The 21,545-nt window shown below is 43.7% G+C and overlaps 2 protein-coding genes across 3 annotated transcripts in view; one reads left to right on the forward strand and one right to left on the reverse strand.

Moving 5' to 3' along the window:
* Positions 1–524: 524 nt before the first annotated feature.
* CPSF4 (cleavage and polyadenylation specific factor 4) lies at positions 525–19,433 on the reverse strand. Of its 2 annotated transcripts, none has more exons than XM_083153477.1 (8): positions 19,162–19,433; positions 14,353–14,406; positions 13,913–14,065; positions 9,144–9,239; positions 8,967–9,060; positions 2,506–2,578; positions 2,142–2,315; positions 525–866 (listed from the first exon to the last, which is right to left on the reverse strand). In XM_083153477.1, the coding sequence occupies exons 1-8, from the start codon at positions 19,262–19,264 to the stop codon at positions 798–800; spliced, it is 816 nt and encodes a 271-aa protein (XP_083009603.1). In that variant the 5' UTR covers positions 19,265–19,433; the 3' UTR covers positions 525–797. The 2 variants fall into 2 exon arrangements, with proteins under 2 accessions (XP_083009603.1, XP_083009604.1); XM_083153478.1 differs by having other exon boundaries at positions 14,356–14,406; positions 19,162–19,430.
* PTCD1 (pentatricopeptide repeat domain 1) overlaps positions 19,270–21,545 on the forward strand; it is a 14,182-nt gene continuing 11,906 nt past the window's right edge. The window contains 2 exon segments of the mRNA XM_083155006.1: positions 19,270–19,490; positions 20,261–20,703. Of these exon segments, the coding sequence (XP_083011132.1) occupies positions 20,305–20,703 (399 nt within the window). The 5' untranslated portion in view covers positions 19,270–19,490; positions 20,261–20,304.

Raw genomic sequence — 21,545 nt, forward strand, 5'->3', positions numbered from 1 at the left:
TGTATTCATATCAGACCTTGTTAAAATATTTTTTATCATTTTATGAGCTTTTAGTATAAACTGACCACTACATTAATTTAACTGCTATTTCTGGCCATCAACCAAGACAGAGATTAACATAAAATAACACTAACTATTATAATGGAAAGACACACCCCTGTAATGCAAACAAAATATGTAGTTGCTATTTATTTTATTGCAACTACTAATATTTCAATGATGCCAGTATTATATAACTACACACATAACAGATTAACTTTCTCATTTTATAACTTAAATTAATTGCCTTACTCCAACCTCTTAGTTATATAAAACAGAACTTTTCTGAAAATTGAGAGGCAATATCAAAGTGTTAAAAAAAACGAGTATCTTTCAAAGTTCATATTGGTTTAACATATTAAAAGGTATTACAAAAATATAAAGCATCTCATGCTGTAATATGGATAGAAATTAGTTTTTTCCTTATTTGGTCTAGGATCTCCTGTGACTTCTAAAATTCTGAAATAAAGGATAAAATCAATGTATGTAGTAAAAACAGTACAGAACAAATGTACACTGTTTATTAAAAAACAAAAAAAATATTTGCCAAAATATAATAAGGGAGAATTGTCTTCAGATGTTCAGAGCAATAGGTAGACATTGGCCTAGTTTACAGAATAGAACAAAAAACCCTGACGTTTAAAGAACAGTTAAAATTATACGTATAAAAAAATAAAGCCCAGTGTCCTTGTGTTTATCCAAGTAAAAAACCCATCTTCATTCCTTAAATAACCAGATCCACAAATGTATGATTTTCATCACTGGCCGCTCAGGAATGCCAAATGGCCTTTTGTACATTTGTTGGCATAATGTCCTTTCTCACCGCACTGCAACAATAAAACAACACACAAAAATGTATTCATTGTTATGATGGAAACACATGATTAAGCTTAGATTTGTTTGAGAAATAAATGCAAGGTTTTTTGCTTTGTTTTTTAATCTGAAATGTATTATAGCTTGTATAGGCAACATTTTCACTGTACAAAATATATTGAGGGAAATGTAATCGCATGTAACTTGCAAGAATCAACAAGATCCTGGCAAGTCTGGTGAAAGTTTTAAAGTGGTAATGCAACGATTGCCACTTTAAAACTTTGGGCAGACTCTTCCTGATCTCTACAATGCCTGCTAAACACACGCAATTGTATAGAATACACATTTTAGTAAATTTACCCTCGAGTTATATTTTGAGAAAAGTGCTATATAAATAACATTATTGTTTATTATTATAAAAGTAAATTTTACTTGCATCAATGCTCACATACATCAAAAGAATGCAATGTCAATCATGTGACAAATCTAGACTCAGAATCTGCCCACAGTGGTGTCTCCAGTATACACTAGGTAATAACACAATCTCTGCAGCATTATTACACTTCCTGGATCTCATTCTTTCTATGGTGATAAAACTTTAAGCTATGTATTTGCAAATTCTTGTAAACAGAAATACGAAATATAGTTAGTTTAGTTGATAAACTGTAAATAGCATGACAGATTTTTCATGTCACAAAATTCTAAACAATGTAGTTACGCAACCAATTTATTATCTCAAAGTAGATATTAAAAACAAATCCCCAACATCAATTGAACACATGCTAATTGAAAATAAATCAGGTACAAAACAATCTTTAGAAAATTAATGGATCAATGTGTGTGTTGTAAGCTGAAAAAGAATGGCAGAAAGGACTGCCATAAAAATTATACTATGAGATTTATAGTTAGCAATGTAGAAACAAGCAACATATTGTAAGAGGAAACATGGAATACAGAAAAGCAGGAGGAATCAGAGGCATCACTAAACTTGATGAGAGGGAAGCCCTGTTTTTGTCATTCCGGGGGCTCTGGAGATTTGGGCTCCACCCGGACACAGTGTAAGCTGCAGCGCAGGCTCCTACACTGTGACAGGAGTTGGTGCTGCATGCAGTGTTACAGTGCAGCACCCATCTCCTGTTAATGAGCAGGAGCCAGCATTTTGGTGTCACTTGGCGGGTGACACTGGGGTGCAGCCCACACCCCCCATTGTGACGCCACTGGGAGGAATACAGTTACTCACAAAGATACACAAGCAGGTTTTGCTGCGAGAGAAGTACAAAATGTCTGACCTTATAGCATGTGACCTGATCAAGTGGCCTAGGTCCCCGATTTCCTATGTTGTAGTTGTTCTGTGACTGCATGACTCCAATATTCTGTGGAGAGCGTTGCTGAGAAATAGGTGAGCTCTGACTTGTTAATTGGATGAGTGAAGATGATCTCTGCATCGTCTGGTTATTATTTGGCTGTAGACATAAAAGTGAGTGAGACCTAGAATTGAAAGCTCCACTAGATAATGTGTGGAAGATTCATGAACACTGCAAAACAAGTGCTGAAGCCCATAGATTGTAATTCTATCAGTTTCTTGTCCAATTTATGACAGCGGCCCATGTTTGTTCTTTTACAGTTACCCCAATACAAGATGTTACCGATTACCTTTTGCTGGGTCTGCGTTTGTTGAGGTAGAGGAGGTTGCTCAGTTGCTCCCATAGGCAATTCAAACCGTGGGCTGCAAAATCACAGAGCAGAAGTTACTCATTACCACTAAAATCTGTGCCTCATCATCAAATTCTGACATCATGAATCAGGATGTACAAATCCTTGACAACTTAAACAGAGTAAACTATATTGCACCAATTTCTAAACCTTTCCTCTAATCCAAGAGCTCATACCCCAGTTAAGTAAAAGGGAAAGCTAAAATGAAGTGTAAAGCATTTCTTTAAAGTGATATTTTCTCTCTATGACTGGTGGGTATTTCCAGATGCAGTTACAGAGTGGGTGTAAAATAGTTTGGTATTATTGTATTATCACGTGTATTATCACGGCGCCCATCGCATCGAGCCCAAATCGTGGCAAGCGCGAGCCCCGCGAGGGGACGCGGAATACATGTAAAGTAATACGCTGCACTCGCCACGCTTCGGGCTCGGTGGCTCGCCGCGCTCGCCACACTATCTAATATCAACTCCACGCCGACGTGGATAGTGGGGGTATGAAAAGGTCGGAGGACGCGTACCGCTGCGCTCGCCACGCTTCGGGTTGCCGTTGATACTGGGGGTGGCGTTGACAATGGGGGCATTTCACATTGTAAGCACCATTAGGGTGCTTGTACAATTAAAAAAATGCATCACATGCCGCTATATGCGATGCCCTACGATGAACATCGTGGGCGCCGTGATAATACACAAGTACCAATAGTTTTCCAGGGAAAATAAAATGCAAGCATAATCCTTTCTATTCTATTCTAGGTGGACAAATGAGCCAATTTGTAAAAATATAAAACTAAGGTTTTTAGTTCATTCACTTTTACCAGGCAAGGACATGAATGGCAAGAGAGAGAAAGTCCATGCTTTAATAAGGGAGTTTTTGTACTTACCTGTAATATCCTTTTCTTGGAGTCTATAGGGCACACAAGGATCACTATGGCAATAGGTGGGGAGTTAGCCTGGGCACCGAAGAGTTACATTTATTTACCCAGCAGCACAGGTTCCCCCTTCCCCTATACCCCACCCAGCCCAGGGGTCCTATTTAGTTAACAAGCCTAAGGCAAAGATCGGGAGAAAGGAGAACCGGCACACACACACACACACACACAGATTAACCCTTTGAGTGCCAAGGGAATTTGTCACAATGTGTGCCAATTGAGTGCCAATGTTGCGGAGGGAGATCCTCAAAACATCCGATAAAAATGCCAGCACTGCTCACAGGGACTGTTCTTTTTTTTTTTAAATGCAATATTAAACTAAATGTCAATTATTATTATTATAATTTTATTTATAAGGCGCCACAAGTGATTCGCAGCGCCGTACAAAGGAACAATACAGGGAGACAAAGCTTGGCATAACATTGAATAAATAACAAAAATACAGTACAAATAAAGAGCGCCACAGTTCAATACAAATTACAGCTTGGATATAAGTAGTGAGGACTCAACAAAGATGGTCACTGAGTGTTGGAGTATAGGAGAGCTGTGAGTGACATGTGAAGAGAAGTGGGCTTTGACAACAGGAGGGAAGAGGGCCCTACTCGGAGGAGCTTACAATCTAGTAGGAGAGAGAATACAAGAGGTGCAAGCAAGTGGGTGGTGGTTAGATAGCAGGATGTAAACAGGCAAGAAGTCGGAGAACTATCTGGTTTATGCAGTGGAAGGGTACGCTTTGATGAATAGGTGAGTTTTCAGTGCCCGTTTGAAGCTTTGCAAGGTCGGGGAGAGTCTAATGGAGCGAGGGAGTGCGTTCCACTGAAGGGGTGCAGCACGGGCAAAGTCCTGTACTCTAGCATGGGAAGCAGTGATCAGGGTGGAGGAGAGACGACAGTCGTCAGCCGACCGTAGAGGGCGGGAGGGTTTATGAATGGAGATGAGGTTAGAGATATATGGAGCAATGGAATTAGAGATGGCCCTATATGTGAGTGTGAGGTGTTTGAAGAGGATTCTGTAGGGGAATGGAAGCCAGTGCAGATTTTGTTGAAGGGGAGTGGCAGAATTAGAGCGGCGGGAGAGGAAGATAAGCCTGGCTGCAGCATTGAGGACAGATTGGAGAGGAGCCAGTTGGGATTGAGCAAGGCCGGTGAGGAGAACATTGCAGTAGTCGAGCCGTGAGATGACCAATGAGTGGATGATCAGCTTAGTTGCACTCTGTGAGAGAAAGGGCCTGATGCGAGCAATGTTGCGTAACTGGAACCGGCAAGAATGGACCAGGGCTTGGAATTGACTTGGACAGTCGCTGTGAGTGACACTGGCAGTTTTAGTGGATATTTTGAGAATAACTCACAGCAACATTGGCACTCAAAGGGTTAAACATAGTAACTGACTGTCCTGTATCTCCCCCCCCCCCCATTGATTTAGAGAAAAGGATTTTACAGAGAGATGCCAAATATGGTCGTTCCAAAGGGCATGTTTGCTCCAGTGCTATGATGAGAACTATACGTCGGAAGCCCGCATCTGCATATATAAGAGTACCAGACTAATGAAATGTTATAAACAAATGCGCGGAGGGCTATGTCGCGGCCTTAGATAGCTGATCTGAGTAGGTACCATGCTGAGCAGTCTAAGAAGTGCCCAGGGCTATGGTGGAATGTGCCAATACCAAAGCAGGTGCTAGCAGAATAGCCAGAAAATATGGTGAATAGACAGGCTGAGTCATCTGGCCAAGAAATGGAGATTGCAAAAGTCCTGGGTTCCATCCACATAGATCTGGAGGGCCTGCACAAGGTCTAAGGAGGAAAGTCCCAGAGAAGCATCATGTTCCTGAAAGGCCAGAAACCACAAACTTCTGATAATGTAGAAACGGAAGGTAACCCAGGTATGTTTAAGGACAGCTTGATCTGGACAAAAAAAAAAAATTAGAATATAGAGAGTACCAAGACAAGTCACTAAAGTCCGAGATTGTTGCACCAAAACAATCACGAGGTGGAACATGGTAGAGGCAGATTGTAAAGCCCTTAGCCATAGAGCCAGCGGTGGAATAAAAGAAGGCTGCACATGGAGGTTCACCTTCACACTGAAAAAGGACTGAAAGTGTTGAAATCTATACTCTGTGTGAGGAAAGGCGGAGGGGCCCAAATCCAGACTGTACTGGAGAAAAGACAGGACTCTGGAAAGACAAAAAGTTCTGGAATTGAATCCTACAGCTGCACACCAATCAAAATAAGTTTTCACATAGAGAAACCTGTATCTTTTAGAATGGATGTCTCAAGAGCCACCCAGTCAAAGCAAGACAGGCCAGATCCAGGTGCAAGCACGTCCCCAGGGACAGGTCAGGCCAGAGAAGGAGAGGCCACAGGGAATCGGTAGACCAAGCTCAGCTCGGCCAATTCGGAATGATAAGGATCAATCTCCTACTTTATTTTGTGAAGAATACATGAAGTCATCAAGGTTCGAGGGAATATATAGATGTCATCCACCAAAAAGCTCCTGGATCTTTGGTGCGAGAGCAGTAGCTCTGCATCTTGCGATTGTATCTAAAGACAATCAAGTCAATGTCCAGACAGCCCCAACACTGAATGAGTCGAAAGACCTTTGAATGGAGACCATTCTGCTGCATGGACATCCTGTCAGCTAGAAAGTCTGGATCAGAGTCCTTTGCATGAGAGAGGGCCTTGAACACTGTTATGAGTACACTGATAGGGAGTCTGCTTTCCTAAGATGTCAAGTGGCCTTGAAATGTCTTGTAATAAAAAAGGTACTGCCCCCAACCCCCAAAGATTTGTTTCAGTGGTGAGAAATCCCCAATCCTGGATGCAAAATGAGTGGCCATTGTTGAGCTGGAACAGGTAGACCACCATAAGTGAGTGCAGGATGTCTCAAGGTAGAACAATAATATATGTGCAAAGATGCACAGTAGCTCACTCGACTTGGCCAATATCTTTAACTGCAGAGGATGGAAAACCATAAGGCAGAAACCATTGTACCGTAGGAGCTGCATACAAGAATTTATGGAGGCTCAACTTCGCTCCAGGAAGACATGAATTTTGGCCTGTAAGGCCAGTATCTTTACTTCCAGTCAGAAGACTCACTGGACACACCCCTAAATGTAACATCCTTACATTTAGGGGTGTGATGAGTCATCTGTGAGATTTGAGGAGATCCGCCGTGAGGCTGAGATGATCCTGCAGACACTTCAGAGATTTGGTTAACAGAAGGAAGTCGTCCAGATAAGGTAGATGTCTAGACATCGGTGAAAGCAGAAGACAGCCTACCAATCTGGGAATTCCCAGGTGGAGGTCCGCCTCATCAGGCGGAATGTTTGGCGGCCGTGCCTCAGGCAGACAAAGCTTTCTTACCTCTGGACTATGAGCTCTTAGTGGAAGAGTCCTGGAAGAGCAAATTGCATGAAAATGGGAGATCCTTTAGAGCAGGGGTGGCCAAACCGGTCCCAAAGATCTACCAACAGTCTACGTTTTCCAATCACCTAGCTGGTGCACAGCTGTAGTCATTACTAACTGTCACATTTTCAAACCTGCTGCATTCATTCCTACTATAGATCCACAGGTGGCTTGACAAACATGAACCTTTGGTAAATCTTGAGGACAGGTTTGGCCACCCCTGCTCTAGAGCCTTCTTGGAATTGGCACTCCAGGTACAAAAGCAGAGCGCTTTCTGGGCAGTGCCTATGCCGGTTCCTGAGAGGGAGCAGTGGCCAAAAAGGGACCTCAAGCTACATACCTTTGCAGAAGCGCAGCACTCCTCAATGTACGCCCTGCTCTTGGAAGAGATTTTAAAGCATTCCAAGTAAATATCCCCAAACAAAGCTTGAAAGGAAAATTTTTAAGGGCAGAGCACTAAATGTTAAAGTGCCACAAAGATGTATGTGGCAATGACTGAATTATAATACTAATAAACAAACTAGTGTTCATAGTAAAAAGTAGGTTAAACACAGAAATAAGCACAGAAGTGAAGTGTAAATGCAGAAAGCTACAGCAGTAAAAAAAAGTATATACCAACAAAGTACTTCTATGCACATTGAATCAAACAGGCACACAGAACATTCAATTCAGATAAGAAGAAGAAATGGGTAATAACCTGCTCAACATACCAGTCACCACAGGGGTGAAATAATCTATAATGTATAACCTGACCGTGGGGTGAGGTATACAGGAATGCTGGAGCCTGTGTCTCTCCGCTTTAGCAGAGAAAGGCACTGTGGAAATTGTTGCTCCACATCTGTCTGTGGTATGGGAGAGGAGGAGACCCTTCTGGTGGGTAAGCCAGAGATAGGGGACAACCCAATGGGTGGAGGAGCTAATCAGATAAGCTGCCCTCCCCTTCTGGCAACCCCCAGGGTAACAGCCACTATAATATAGTAGAACCCCATTTCCAAGAGTACCCTTGCAGTCTAGGGGGGTGCCGAGGAGACCTGGCTGACATTGTCCAGCGCTGCTGGTTGCCTCCCTCGCTGGCATCAACAATTGTTTAGCGATCCCTGATTACCACGAAGAACATATTGATTTATCGGTTTCAGTATATCAGTATATCATTGTTCATATCAAGAGACACTTGTTAGTGGGAAGACTCAAAACTTAAATTGCCATAACCTTCTGAATTGTTCGCTAGACCCCTAGAGATAATTCTTTATGCTACACAATGCAGATTTCATATGCAGATTCAACATACAAGTATAGAAATACAGTATATTTATTTCTTAACAAAACAAGTAGCTTAGAACTAGTATAAAACAAAATGATTTTTAAAGGTTTTGTTAGATCACTTCACCTGAAGGAATAGGCCTAACTTCCCCAGAATGCAAATGTCACAGGACAACAGTGAAATTATACAGCCAGCGATATTTTTGTAGAAAAGAAAGTGGGCGGAGCTTTTGTGGGGCAGGGCATGTGGGGTCAGGCAGGTTAGGAGAGGCATGGACTGATGAAGAGGGGGCATTTGAGGTACAGGCTGGTGAGGAAAGTGATATGATGGGTTAGGATATGTTGGGATAGGTTGGTAAAAAGGGGACATGTGAGGAATATAGCGCATGGGCTCAAACAATTAATTTGTGCATCGCACTGTGTAAGGTCACTACGATGCCCCATGCGATCGGGGAGGCTGACCTGGGCAATGGAGACACTTGGCATGCGGGCTGGAGGATGGCGACGGCAGGCAAGTAATGCAGTCCTGATCGCTGCCGGGCAGCTCACTCTCAGTTCGCCGGTTATTAGAGGTTCCGGACTGTACCGGCAGAAAAATAGCACTGGATATAACACTTAATAGAGCAGATGTATTTAGTCTTAAAAAAAGAGATAAACGCGAGGGTGATGAAGATTGATTGGCTTGACGTTTATCACTCAACCAGCGTTTATGTCTTTTTAGGGCATCTGCCCCATTGTGTTGTAGTAAATTACTTACTCCAGCTTGGATCATCCATATGCATATAAATAGTAAAATGCTGCAAAGTACTACTTACTGCATAAATTTACAGTTTGGACCTTCGAGACAAAATCCCACCAGATAGTTAACACAGATAACTCTACGCGTATGCCGATGCCTGCATAGAGGGCCTGTATGGAAAAATAAATGTTTATATTCACTATTTATTTTATTATGACTTTAGGTTCATCTGTATAGTGTTTATATATCTTACCATGTTTACAGAAGCCTCGATCATACCAAGGGCAGTCTTTTATCTTTGATTCTGGATCAATGTGTAAAAATGGACACTCCTTGTTACTGCACTCGCCTAAAAAAAAAAAAAAAAGAAACACATATCAAAGATTTGAGAGTCTACAAGGATTCTGGGAGTGGCTGTTATTAAACAATATTGTACTTTTTCTAATTATGTTCTCCAATGTTGAGGTTATAAATCCTAAAGGCCCCCATACACTGGGCTGATTTCGGCCGATTCTGGCGATTTGGGCCATCAAATCGGGTCAGGTTGATGTCCCCTCAGGTCCGATGCGAGGTCCCGTGGTTATCGGATCTGAGTCAGTGGTCAGACCTGTTGACTGTCCAACCACCCTCCCTCCTGGCGGTGGGCCGGGCGGGTAACATGGACGCATGTGATCCATCACAACAAATTGTGATGGATCGCATGTGTTCCTGTCGCCTGAGAAGGTCCAGGCCGGCTTGTGAGGTATCGGCTGGGAGTACACTGCTTAGAGACATCGCTACAGTGTATGACCACCTTAAAATTCCTCTTATGGCCTAAATATCTGAAAAGGTGCAAGGTTTCGAATCTCACTAGGGCCCTTATTCTGCATCGTGCGGTACGGCCCGCGTGCGGCCGTACCGCCGATGTTTTTAGTCTGCACATGCGCAGAGGTCAATCTGCGCATGTGCAGCCCCATTCGCCGCAGACGTATTTCGTCCGCCGCAAAGGGGGCGTATAGGGGCGTGAGGGGCTTCATACCCTCATTTCCCTATGTATACGCCCCGCGTTTCATGGGCGTTCCCATGCAAACGCGGGGCGTATGCATGCTAATGAGGGTATGACGCCACTGATGGGGGCGGAAAGCTGACGTCGCCGGATGTCAGCTCTCAGCCCCCATACAAGCTAACACACGGACGATTGTCCGTGTGGTCTCAGCTTGCGGGAGCTGCTGTGGCGTGCGGCCCTGCCTTCGATGGTCGACGACCATCGAATGCAGGGGGCAGCTCCCACCATGGTGGAGGCGTACGCCCCACCATTTTTATGCGGATCGCCAGCCGTCCGTGTACGGACGGCCGTGGCGATCCGTCTCGTGGGCGGGGATTGGTTTGTGCGGCCAGAGCACCGTGTGCGGCTCTGGCCGCACCAACCAGAATAAGGGCCTAGTTTATCAGCAAAAGACAGCAAAGCTTTGGGATATTATTTATTAGCAGTTTCTTATATAGTGCAGCATATTCCGTTGCACTTTGCAATAGGAGACAATGATACAATAAACTGGGTATTTACAGACAGTCAAAGGTATAAGAGCCCTGTTTGCAAGTTTACAATCTTTAGAGAAAAAGGCATTGATACTGACAAGAATATGTAGTTGATTTACTCTCAACAGAAAGAAAACCTGCATAAAATAATTATGACTATCCTTTTAATTAACTTATAATAAACTCAGATTATTCATTATGTAAAAAGCAACAGATTATACTTACGATAATTCCTTTTCTTCGGAATACTTCATGGCAGCCACATAATGGGTTCATCCCTCTCTCCCTTGTATAGTAGACAGGTAGTTTTCCCTATGACACGCTCCTCTCCTCACTCCCCTATATGAACCAGCTCCTCCCCTCAACACTGGTCTTTGAATGTCTCCGCCACTGATCCTAAGGAAAAACACAAACGGGGGGCTGGGGGTGTAACAAAATATAGGCTGCCATGAAGTATTCCGAAGAAAAGGAAATATTGTAAGTATAATCCATTGCTTTCTCCTTCTTAATTCATGGCAGCCACACAATGGGACATATCGAAGCAGTAGAGCGGGCTACAATACCTTAATTTAAACACTTGACGCAGGACTATCTCCAAACCACTGTTCTGACACATCTAAAGCATAATGTTTAGAGAAAGTGTATACCGACAACCATGTTTTTGCTTGGCAAATGTCCACAATCTAAACATTAAAGGAAACTGCCATCGCTCTAGCCGAATGTGCCTTTATTCCTTCTGGGACCTGGCGGCCCACTTTTCTGTAAGTAAAGCCGATCACCTCCTTAAGCCATCTTGATATACTTTGCTTAGATGGAGCAAATCCCTTCTTTGTTCCTTGTGGAAGAATAAGGACTTGGTCTTTCTAAAACTAGAAGTCTTGTCTAGATAAATCTTGACGGCCCTAACCAAATCCAACGTATGGAGATCCTTTTCTCTCCTGTTGGTCGGATTGGGAAAAAAACAAGGTAAAACAATCTCTTGTTTGATGTGAAAAGTCGAAACTACTTTAGGCAAAAATGACGGACGAGTCCTGAGAACTACTTTGTCCGGAAATAATTTCAAATAAGGTTCTTGCATTAACAACGCATAAAGCTCGCCCACCCTTCTTGCTGGAAAATAGAGTCTTCCAGTTCCCATTCTCCAGGCAGAATGCAATTCCGACTTAGAAAGTCTGCCAACTGATTGTCCTCCCCTGGTAAATGGAGTGCAGAGATTGTCAACAGATGTTCCTCTGCCCACAGCATAATGCTCTGAACCTCCTCCAACAGAGCCCGACTTCTTGTCCCTCCTTGTCTGTTGATATAAGAGACTGTATTCGCGTTGTCCGAAAACACCCAAATGTGAGATCCTACAATGTCTGTACTGAAGACCTCTATCACGATACAAACCGCCTTTAGTTCTCTGTGATTTGAAGACAGCTGTGCTTCCTGAGAAGACCAGACGCCCTGACCAGACTTGCCCAGGCAATGCGCCCCCCAGCCTGTAGCACATGCGTCTGTTGTAACCACCACGTATTGTGGACTTGACAGGGACAATGTTCTGGTAGCCAAATGACTGCTCCTCCACCAGTCCAGGGACTGTGGCAACCCGATTTGACGTTCTAACGGTACAAGATTCTTGGTATATTTGAGGAGATGCCACTGCAACACCCTCATATTCCAGCTGGCCCAAGGAATGACCTCCACTGTAAACGCCATCATTCCTAGTAAACTCACTGCCAATCTGAACAGCACTTTTTCATCATCTTGCACCTAGCAAACCAGTTGTTGAATCTTCTTGCACCTCTGTTCGGTCAGGGAAATCTGGAATCTCACTGTGTCGATGCAGGGCCGGTGCAAGGCACCGGAGCGCCCCAGGCGAGTTGGGGTGGGGGTGCCCCGGTGCCGGGGTGGTACCTGTGTAAAAAACCTGCGGGCCCGGCATCCCTGTAGTGTTGGGGCGGTCAGGGGTGTCCGTGCCATAGGGGTACCTGCGGCGCCGTCATGTGTATAAAGCTGGCTGCGGCCGGCGGGGTCCCTGTAGTGAATAGAAAATAACTAGCGCTTCCCGCGCCGCCGCGCGCATAGCGATCACGGACACCCCTGATCGCCCCAACACTGCAGGGATGCCGGGCCCGCAGGTTTTTTACACAGTTCGCTGGGGGTGAGGGGCGAACTGCCGCCCTCCAGGTGCCGGCGCCCTAGGCAAATGCCTAGAGCTGCCTAGTGGTGGCGCCGGCCCTGTGTCGATGACTATATCTAAGAATTTGATTATTTGAGTAGGAACCTCCTCTTCTTAAGTAGGACTTCCTCTTCTTCCGCCAATACCAAATATTTTTTCCAAGTGCACACAGGAAAGCAAATTTAAACCGCACTGTACAATAAAAGTCTCTTTTTGTATAGTGATGGTGTTCTTGGCGCCAATGTGCCTAACGTTGTACTCTAACACACAACCAAGATTTCATTTTGTAGAAATCAGATAAAGGAGTACAAAAAATAAGTAGATTCTGATTGGTTGCCCATAGCAACATCACATGTGAAGTAGAATACACATCTAAGTAACTTTCCCCCAACAATTCCACTTCTATAAAAGCCACACTTTAGTAACTATACCCCCATGTGTACATTCAAAACTAACAGCAATAATAATAATAATTTTGGTAGAGATAAAATAAGGAGAGACAATGCCAGGTGGAGGCATGAAGTATAAATATTAATATAGTAAGCTGCTGCTGCCAACCATAATAATCTTTTAATATTAATCTTAACTGAACCTTATTCATTTTATGGTTCTACAGAATAAAGTTGCTTTGTGTTTACTCTTGTGAACTGAATAGATCTGGAAGTTGGACTGGATCGGTATTTAGTATACCCTTGCTATAATGGAAGTTCTTATAACTACCATGTCTTTTTTCACTACCTTCATTGACAATTAAGGGTGGTATTCAATCTCAGATTTAGTCAGAACGTCCCAACGTCCCGACAGTCGGAATCTCGGCCCGTTTTTGCCCAGCTTGACAGAAACTTGACAGCCGGAATTCAATGTTCCAGCTGTCGAGTGATGTAAAATTGGCGTGTCTGTGAAAACGGCAGCAGATTGTCGAAAAACATCAATGAATTCGACAATCCGCAGCCTATTCCGGCAAAACAGATCCAACTTGTTGTAAAGTAAGAACTGCTTTGTCAAAATCTGCAGCATTGAATAGGAGGCGGCCACGATTTCCCCCAGCGGCTGAGATTGAATACCCCCTAACAGTATTAGAAGATGACAATTAAAGAAGAGAAAGCACAGAGCTGATCTAAAGTACAGCCATCGCTGTCATCTGTATGCCATTTTATCTGTGAAAATATATGGCGGGCAATTAGGCATTTAATATGTACAAACACAATAATGGTTCAGGCGCTAGGGCGGGACATGTTCCACGTAATATGTATACATATACAAGGTAAATGTAAGGACATTTCTTAAATTGCAAAACAAACACTGTAACAAGTTATGAGCATACAATGGAGAAATCTGTCCCTTACCGAATTTGGAGTAGAAGTAGCACTCTGGCATTTTGGTCATGTCATATTCATGCAGGAACTCACACTGGTCACCTTTCTTACAGAGCCCTCGTAACCAGTGCTTGCACACTACCGTCTTCTCCCCACTTATGTGCCGAAAAGGACACATACCCCCTGCAAACAAAATAAAACCCATCTTTAAATTCAACAAGGAGATGGGAACAATAATCTCTACACTAAATATTGCAATAATGTAGGTTGTATATGTCCTCTACTTGTAGTAATGTCTGCCAGGCAAGAACAAATTCCTAGCAAAATAAAGGAAATCTGTAGAAAATATTTGTAATCTCAATTTAATTATAGTGAACCTTAACTCTAAAACACAATGCAATTCTGTTTGTAACAGATGTAGTCAGTGACATGCAGTATAAACAAGTAATATGGAACCACTCCTGACTTGCCACCTTTGCCGCAGGCTGACTTTAAGAAAAACTCGCAAACAGCTGCCCCGGACTCTGCAATAAAAGGGAAAAGAGAAAATGTTATAGAGAACAGAAATACAGGCTTCAGAAACCAGGTAAAGAAGTGCACGACAATTAGTGAATAACTCTATACATAAAACTGGTACATTTTTAGATCCATTTACACTGTTGGGAATGCCGCAATAATAAGGGGACAACCGATCACTCATGAGTAGGATGGGTGATCCTCTTCTCATTATGGTTAAAATGAATTCCATTTATACCTCACAGTCATCTCCAGCAGCTAAGCTGTTTCCTTAGTACTCTTACAGAACTTTTATTCTATGCAATAAATCTGCTGCACATCAAAGATATTAAGCTTAGGCTAGACATGCATACTGTTGTAGTACTAGAGTAGGATTTCACTCTTATACCATTGAAAACCCAGTATTCAACACGGGTCGACCTGTGCAGAATAGGCAACCCAGGTTTAGAGTAAAAGGTTCGGACCCAGGATCGAGAAGTGAAAGCGGTAATAGAAAAAGACAACTGAACAACTGATAACGGATGGAGACATGAGGCAGCTGAGAGACTTTTTACAACATGAGAATATTGGAATGAATGCTGTCGGAGCACAGCATCTATTCACATTGGACCTTAATCCGGTCCATTTGCTAGGAAGTATGCGTTCGCACATTTCTGCACCCGTGCAGACGCTGGGTGCGTGCGTCCACGGTAAATCAACTGTTCGCTGGGTGCAAGCACTCAACCTTATGTGCGGAAGGCCGGGAGACTCGCCTATGGGAACTCCCAGCAATTCATGGGCGTTCCTATGGAAATCGCCTGGTGACGTGGGTGCCATGGGCAGGTAGCTGACATCACCGGATGTCAGCTGCCCGTCCACTTGTCTCAGAATGTGCATGCGGATCTACGGTTGCTCTGAGCTTTACTTCATTCTGTGCCCTAACCCATTTGTAGAATATGTTTTCAATACATTCAAAGAAAGTCCAAGCATCCTTAAATGAGCACATTATGGTCCCTATTCTGATTGACACACTCCCCTGCCTGCTTTCGCAGGGGAGAGGTTTTTCGCGCCTGCACATGCGCATAGTCCATTATGTACATGTGCAGCCGATGTGTGCGAGCGGCTACAATGATTGAATTATTCGTTGGGTGCTCGCTCACAATATTGGGGTTGGAATCACTTGGTCTACAGCTGGGGTAGCCAACTCCAGTCCTCGAGAGCTACCAACAGTTAATGTTTCCTGATCTCCTCACAGAATCACAAGTGAAGTAATTATCTCCACCCGTGGATCTTTTAAAATGTGTCAGTGAGTAGCGAGTGCACCTTTGCAGCAGCTAGGTTGTCTGGAAAATGTGAACTGTTGGTAGTGCTCGAGGACTGGAGTTGGCTACCACTGGTCTACAGCATGATGGTCGACAATCATTAGGTCGACACCATTAGGTCGACATTGGAAAAAGTAAACATGGGTCTAGGTCGACATCGGAAAAGGTCATTAGTTCGACAGGTCGTTAGTTCGACAATGTATAGGTAGACAGTCAAAAGGTCAACAGTGTTTTTGATTGACCTTTCGACATAGAACCATGTCGACCTAATGGTGTTGAACTAATGACTGTCGACCATCATGATGTACAGTAGACCAAATGTCCGCATCCCCAATATTGCAGGCGGGGGTATTTGCCCATGGGAGTGCTGGATGTTCTTATGGTAATTCCCCAATGACGCGGGTGCGGGTAGCTTAGTGCCCGCTTCCAGAACAGGGCGCCCGCAGATCTGAGACACCACAGAGATGTCTCAGATGTGCGAGTGCTGGAGAAATCATTCAATGGTCGCCGACCATCAAATGATTTCTCCCCCCGCACTCAAGGCTGCGAATGGACATTTAGGCTAAACATCCATTCGCAGCCCTGCGGGGGATCATGACATCCGTGCAGGTGGTGTCTGGTGGACTCACAAGGTTGCGAAATTTGCAGCCTTGCAAGATAACCAGAATAACCTCCTATGCGTATAGGCCCTTTGGACGGACTGAGCAGTTCACTCAATATCCTCCCCATTCAAGATTTAGTCATTTATTTAAAATGCCCACTGACATAACTTGCGCTCGACAGCATTAGTGATTGTTGTTTGTTTTACATGATGAGATATAAAAGTGTCTCTACTGATGTGTGATCAAAGCATGGAGTCCCTGAGACAACTGTAATAGCGAGCAATCACACTTAAACTATTTGGCCGTGACCATTTACACTCGTCATTTAGGGCCTTATTTTGGTTAATTCTTTCTGACAAAATCCTTCTTAGATGGGCAAAACCATGTGCACTGCAGGTGGGGCAGGTGTTACTTGTGCAGAGATAATTAGATTTGGGTGGGGTTTTACTTCAAAGTGAGATCTATATTGCAGTGTAAAAATAAAGCAGTCAGTATTTTACCTGCACAGAAACAAAATTACTCACCCAAATCTAATTCTCTCTGCACATGTTACATCTGCCCCCCCTGCAGTGCACATGGTTTTGTCCATCCAAGAAGGATTTTGTCAGAAAGAATGAACCAAAATAAGGCCCTTAATTCTCCATGGAGCCCATTTACTAAGGATCGCATATACAATGCGAACTGGGCAGGATCTTACCGTCCAGGATCGCATAGCAATATGCGTATCTATTGGTGCCATATATGTTCCTGCAGATACCGATCCCCCGAAAGGAGCCTGTCACTGCGATCTGCTGTGCCAGGGGATCTGTGCATTAGTGTTCAAGCTAGGCTGTTTTAGCAGGGCACCGCTTCCAGCCCAGATTTTAAAGGGAAAAATACCTGCCCCATATATCCACTGATGTTCTGTATTGTATATCATTTTTGCAATAAAAACTACTTTGAAAAACAAAAATGTACCCTGCACCTCCAGCCAGATATTGGTACATTGGGTAGCTTCACATCCCCCCATAAAAACCTCTGTTATACATTTTGGAGGTATATAATATTTGCAGGGAATTAGTCACAAATATTGATATGATGATAAATGGGCCCTCATTTTTTATTTGCTTTTATCATTTCTTGATAACACATGAAGCGGTTTATTATTTGAAACAGATTTCAATGCTTTCAAAATGCACATAAACCAACTACATAAAAACGTTTTTTTTTTTTTTTTTATTAATAAAGTGGTGAAAGAGGGGAACCTTTATTTGAATAAAAGTTAATGTAACAATTAGGTGTGTGTTTTACTCATACCGTATATATTTTTACTATTTTAGTATAATGGAAAAGGATACTGTAATGGGGCCAGTGACAGGGGTGCAGAGGTTTAGGGGACCGACCTCCTCTGTAGCCAGCTCACAGAAGTGTTAAGAACACATTGAGTACAACATGTAGGTGACTGCCAATGTCAACTGGGGGCTTGAATTGCAGGTATTCAATGTTGGTCGGTCAGCCATCCAATGCAGCTTTTCCATTGACACCTGATGGCTGGCTTTTCAGCTGCAGACACACATCTTAGTTAATGGGCGAATGCAAACACTGCAACCTTCAAAATTGTTTTGATGTGACGTTAAGAAGCCATCCCATCGTGTGATTTGATGTCACACTTCCGATGTTCAATCATAAGGGATGTGCCATAGAGCATTGCAGGAACACAGATTGCCATTTATGATTCATTGCAAGGATACTTGTAATGCCAACAGATGTGATGTGATGTTCCAGAAGAGTACTTTGTGTTGTGTGTAGAAATGCATGACCACATCATTGAATTATGTGAACTGAGGCCACGGCAGTGTCGAATACATGATTTGCGCTAAGGTCCTAACATGAGGAAACCAGAGCGCTCTCTAGAAGCGTTGAGCCTGGGGTGGCCAAGCCTGGGATAGGATCCCAGGATTTTGGCCTAAAACGGTTTTGGTTTAGACTGCGCATATGCTTTTTCATAGAACGAGAAATGTAGTAGAAAGAAGCAGATCTTTGTCAGTATGGGACTTGAAGCTCTTTAGGTGTCCATTTCCCAATCATAAAAGTACAAGTTGAATGGTTTAGGACAGGGTGGACATCTTGCTATAATCCAGGCTGCTCTGGATGTACCAGCTGCAAACAGGTCCTACATACTATACCCTGTGAGAGTCAGTATGGATATAAGGTGCTCTCGTCCTCACAAGTGACATTATTACCAGGGACACGGGTGCATGCATTACAGTGGCGCAATATTGTGCCACGATAGCACCAACAAGATGTATTAACATCTCATTTGCTGTTGTTACTCCACCTGGCCGGCTTCTCTGAACTTGCAAGAGATCTCATAAGCATGGCAGTACAATGGCTGTGAAAGGGGCATGGCACCTGCAGCTGTCAAAATCAATAGCTGCAGGTGTCCGAACAGTCAGTGCCACTTACCATTCATACATTGGTGGGGACGTCAACATACTATCTTGAAGATAGCAGCACATCAAAATAGTAACACGTGGGGGAAAAGTGGTTTCAGTGTACATAACCGCATGCTGATACCCCTTTCTCCCCCATCGTTAGGCTTACCATACCATCACTTGACACAGGGACACACATGAATTACACAGGTTTTGTGACCGATTAAAACCAAGGGAAATGCAGGCTTGCATTCAGCCAGCCACAGAACCTGTGTAATGCATGAGTTTCACGGTTTAAAGGGATAGTATGGTGAGCCTAACTAGGGACACAGAGAAGACTATGCCTATTGCTGAATGTAGCTGTGATGGGGGAAAGACCAGCCTCACACCACGTTTTAGGGTGCAGAAGCATGCCAAAGAGGCCCCTCTCTCAGTGTCACACTTACTATCCATGCCAGGGAACGGGAGAGGCTGCGCCCCCAGCTGCTGCTCCACAGCCAGCTCCAGGTCGAAGCGAATATGATCCACACAGGCGATAAGCTCCTGCATCTTGACCAGAGTCCGGTTCCGCGCAGACAACAGGTATCAGCATCAGCCCCAGCTAGGAGACTGCAGATTTCCACCGGGTAGCTACTGACTGCGAGTGGGCTGCCGCAAAGCACTCTGGGAAAAAGGAAGCGAGCCGAGCGGTGCTTGAGCAATGCATGTCGGGTACAGTGACATGTGAGCCGGCTGGCAGTGACCCTGGGCGGCATGATGGGGAAAGCTACTGCAGGTACATGAGGGCCGTGTTGCGTGTATGATGTGTAGCGCTGCTCATCGCATAGGGCGATATGTATCAAACATTCAAAAGAGGACAAGTGACGTTGGCTATAGCAACCAGTCAGATGCTATTATTTTAAAGCCTGTAAAGTAGTAGACGATTCATAGCTATAAGTTGATTCGTAGCTGCGGACAACTTTTATTTAGAAGATAGCCCCCTCTCTATACCCTGATCTTTGCCTGCTTGCCCCCTTTGAGGCTGTATGTATATATATATATATATATATATATATATATATATATATATATATATATATTATACATTATACACACACACATACTGAGTCCAGAGTGTTTATTGGGAGTGCGGCCGTCTTTGGAGTCTATTGGTGCCCATACGTGGGTCTTCTGGTCCAGCACACTGAAAGGTTATTGCATTGGCGGTTGATGCTGCTTCACTTGCCACATTTATATATATGTATGTATAAACACAAGTAGTTGGGAGGTACAGTTACAATGGGGGAGGGGGGTATGATTGGGCGACAGGCAGAAGGCCAACACAAAAAAGGTTGACATGCATTATGTCGACATGTTTTTTGTGAGCAAGTCATTTATTCCATGTTCATTTTTTGACCGGGTCGACTTTATTATGTGTCGACATTCTGCCGGTCGACATTTAGTGCTAGGTTTTTTTCCAATAAAATATTTAAATATAGCAATGTTTTAATTTTTCCTCCCAATTCCTATCCATTGTTTTAAATTTGATATTTGTTTTAACTGTAGGTGATATGAGATAAAAATACATCGATTTTCAGCTTGAAGCTATCATGGGTGTGCTGCAGATTCTCACTCACCTGACAGCACGCTCCCTGATTTCAGGATGTCACTTACAAATGCAGCCTGTGTGCAGACAAGTTTGCACAGCTTTTGTTCGGAGTCCATCAAAGCAGTCATGTCTTCGGGCGACTCAAGTCAGGAATTATTCTGACCACAGAAATACTGGTGTTGATTTACAGTCTTCATCAGAGGAAAACTTTGGGAAGTTGTCTGAGGTGTATTCTTCCAAAAAAGTGTTCAGGAAATCTTCCCCAGAGCTCCAGAACATGCATTATATGGAAGATGACGAGGGAGAGGAGACTTCGCAGATTTACAAAAGATTCAAAGGCAAAAGAAACACTCCGCAGTGGTACTTTCTACAGTGTAAGGCCAAAATAAAAGAAGGCAAGGTAAAGTAGCCTTGTATATAGAGCCTTATTAACAATCAAATGATAGTGCCACAACTGCAATGTGTACATACTGGCCTTTATTCAGATCTGATTGTAGTACAAATTTGTTTGGAAAATGGGCAAAAGCATGTGCACTGCATGAGGAGCAGATGTAACATGTGCAGAGAGAGAGAGTTAGATTTATGTGAGTTATTTTGTTTCTGTGCAGGGTAAATACTGGCTGCATTATTTTTACACTGCAATTTAGATTTCAGTTTCAACACATTCCACCCAAATTTAACTCTCTATGCACATGTTACATATGCCCCACCTGCAGTGCACATGGTTTTGCCCATTTTCCAAACAAATTTTTACTGCAATCCGATCTGAATAAGGGCCTCTGTATGAAAAAAAAATATACGTACACTACAGCCACCTGGATTTGTATCGAAAATTCCCACTGATGGCTTTTGGGGGGAATCCGTTTCCAACAGTATTTCATGGGCAGAGACACGATTTCTGGCTGGGAACAATCAGCCAATTATGGTGATGGTGTCGTTGCAAGTTTTCCCCACGCATCTATGGAGGGGATGCAGTTATAATCCCGGCAGTCGGAATCCCGGCGTTCAAAATCCTGACGCCAGAATCCCGACACTTTCTCCCTCTATGGGTGTCCACGACACCCAAAGAGGGAGAATAAATTAGTGTGCCCAGTGCAGCGAGCCCACGCCCCCCCTCCTCCTTGTCGGGATTTTGTATCAAACCCCTATGGAGTGCTAGGGAAACCTTAAATGTCGGCCGGGTGTTCTGGAATAGCAGAGCGCACCGATGTCGGGAATTTCTATACTTTGAGTGCAATTGTA

The sequence above is a fragment of the Crinia signifera genome, chromosome 7, assembly GCF_055691185.1.
Source record: "Crinia signifera chromosome 7, ASM5569118v1, whole genome shotgun sequence".
Taxonomy (NCBI): Eukaryota; Metazoa; Chordata; class Amphibia; order Anura; family Myobatrachidae; genus Crinia; species Crinia signifera.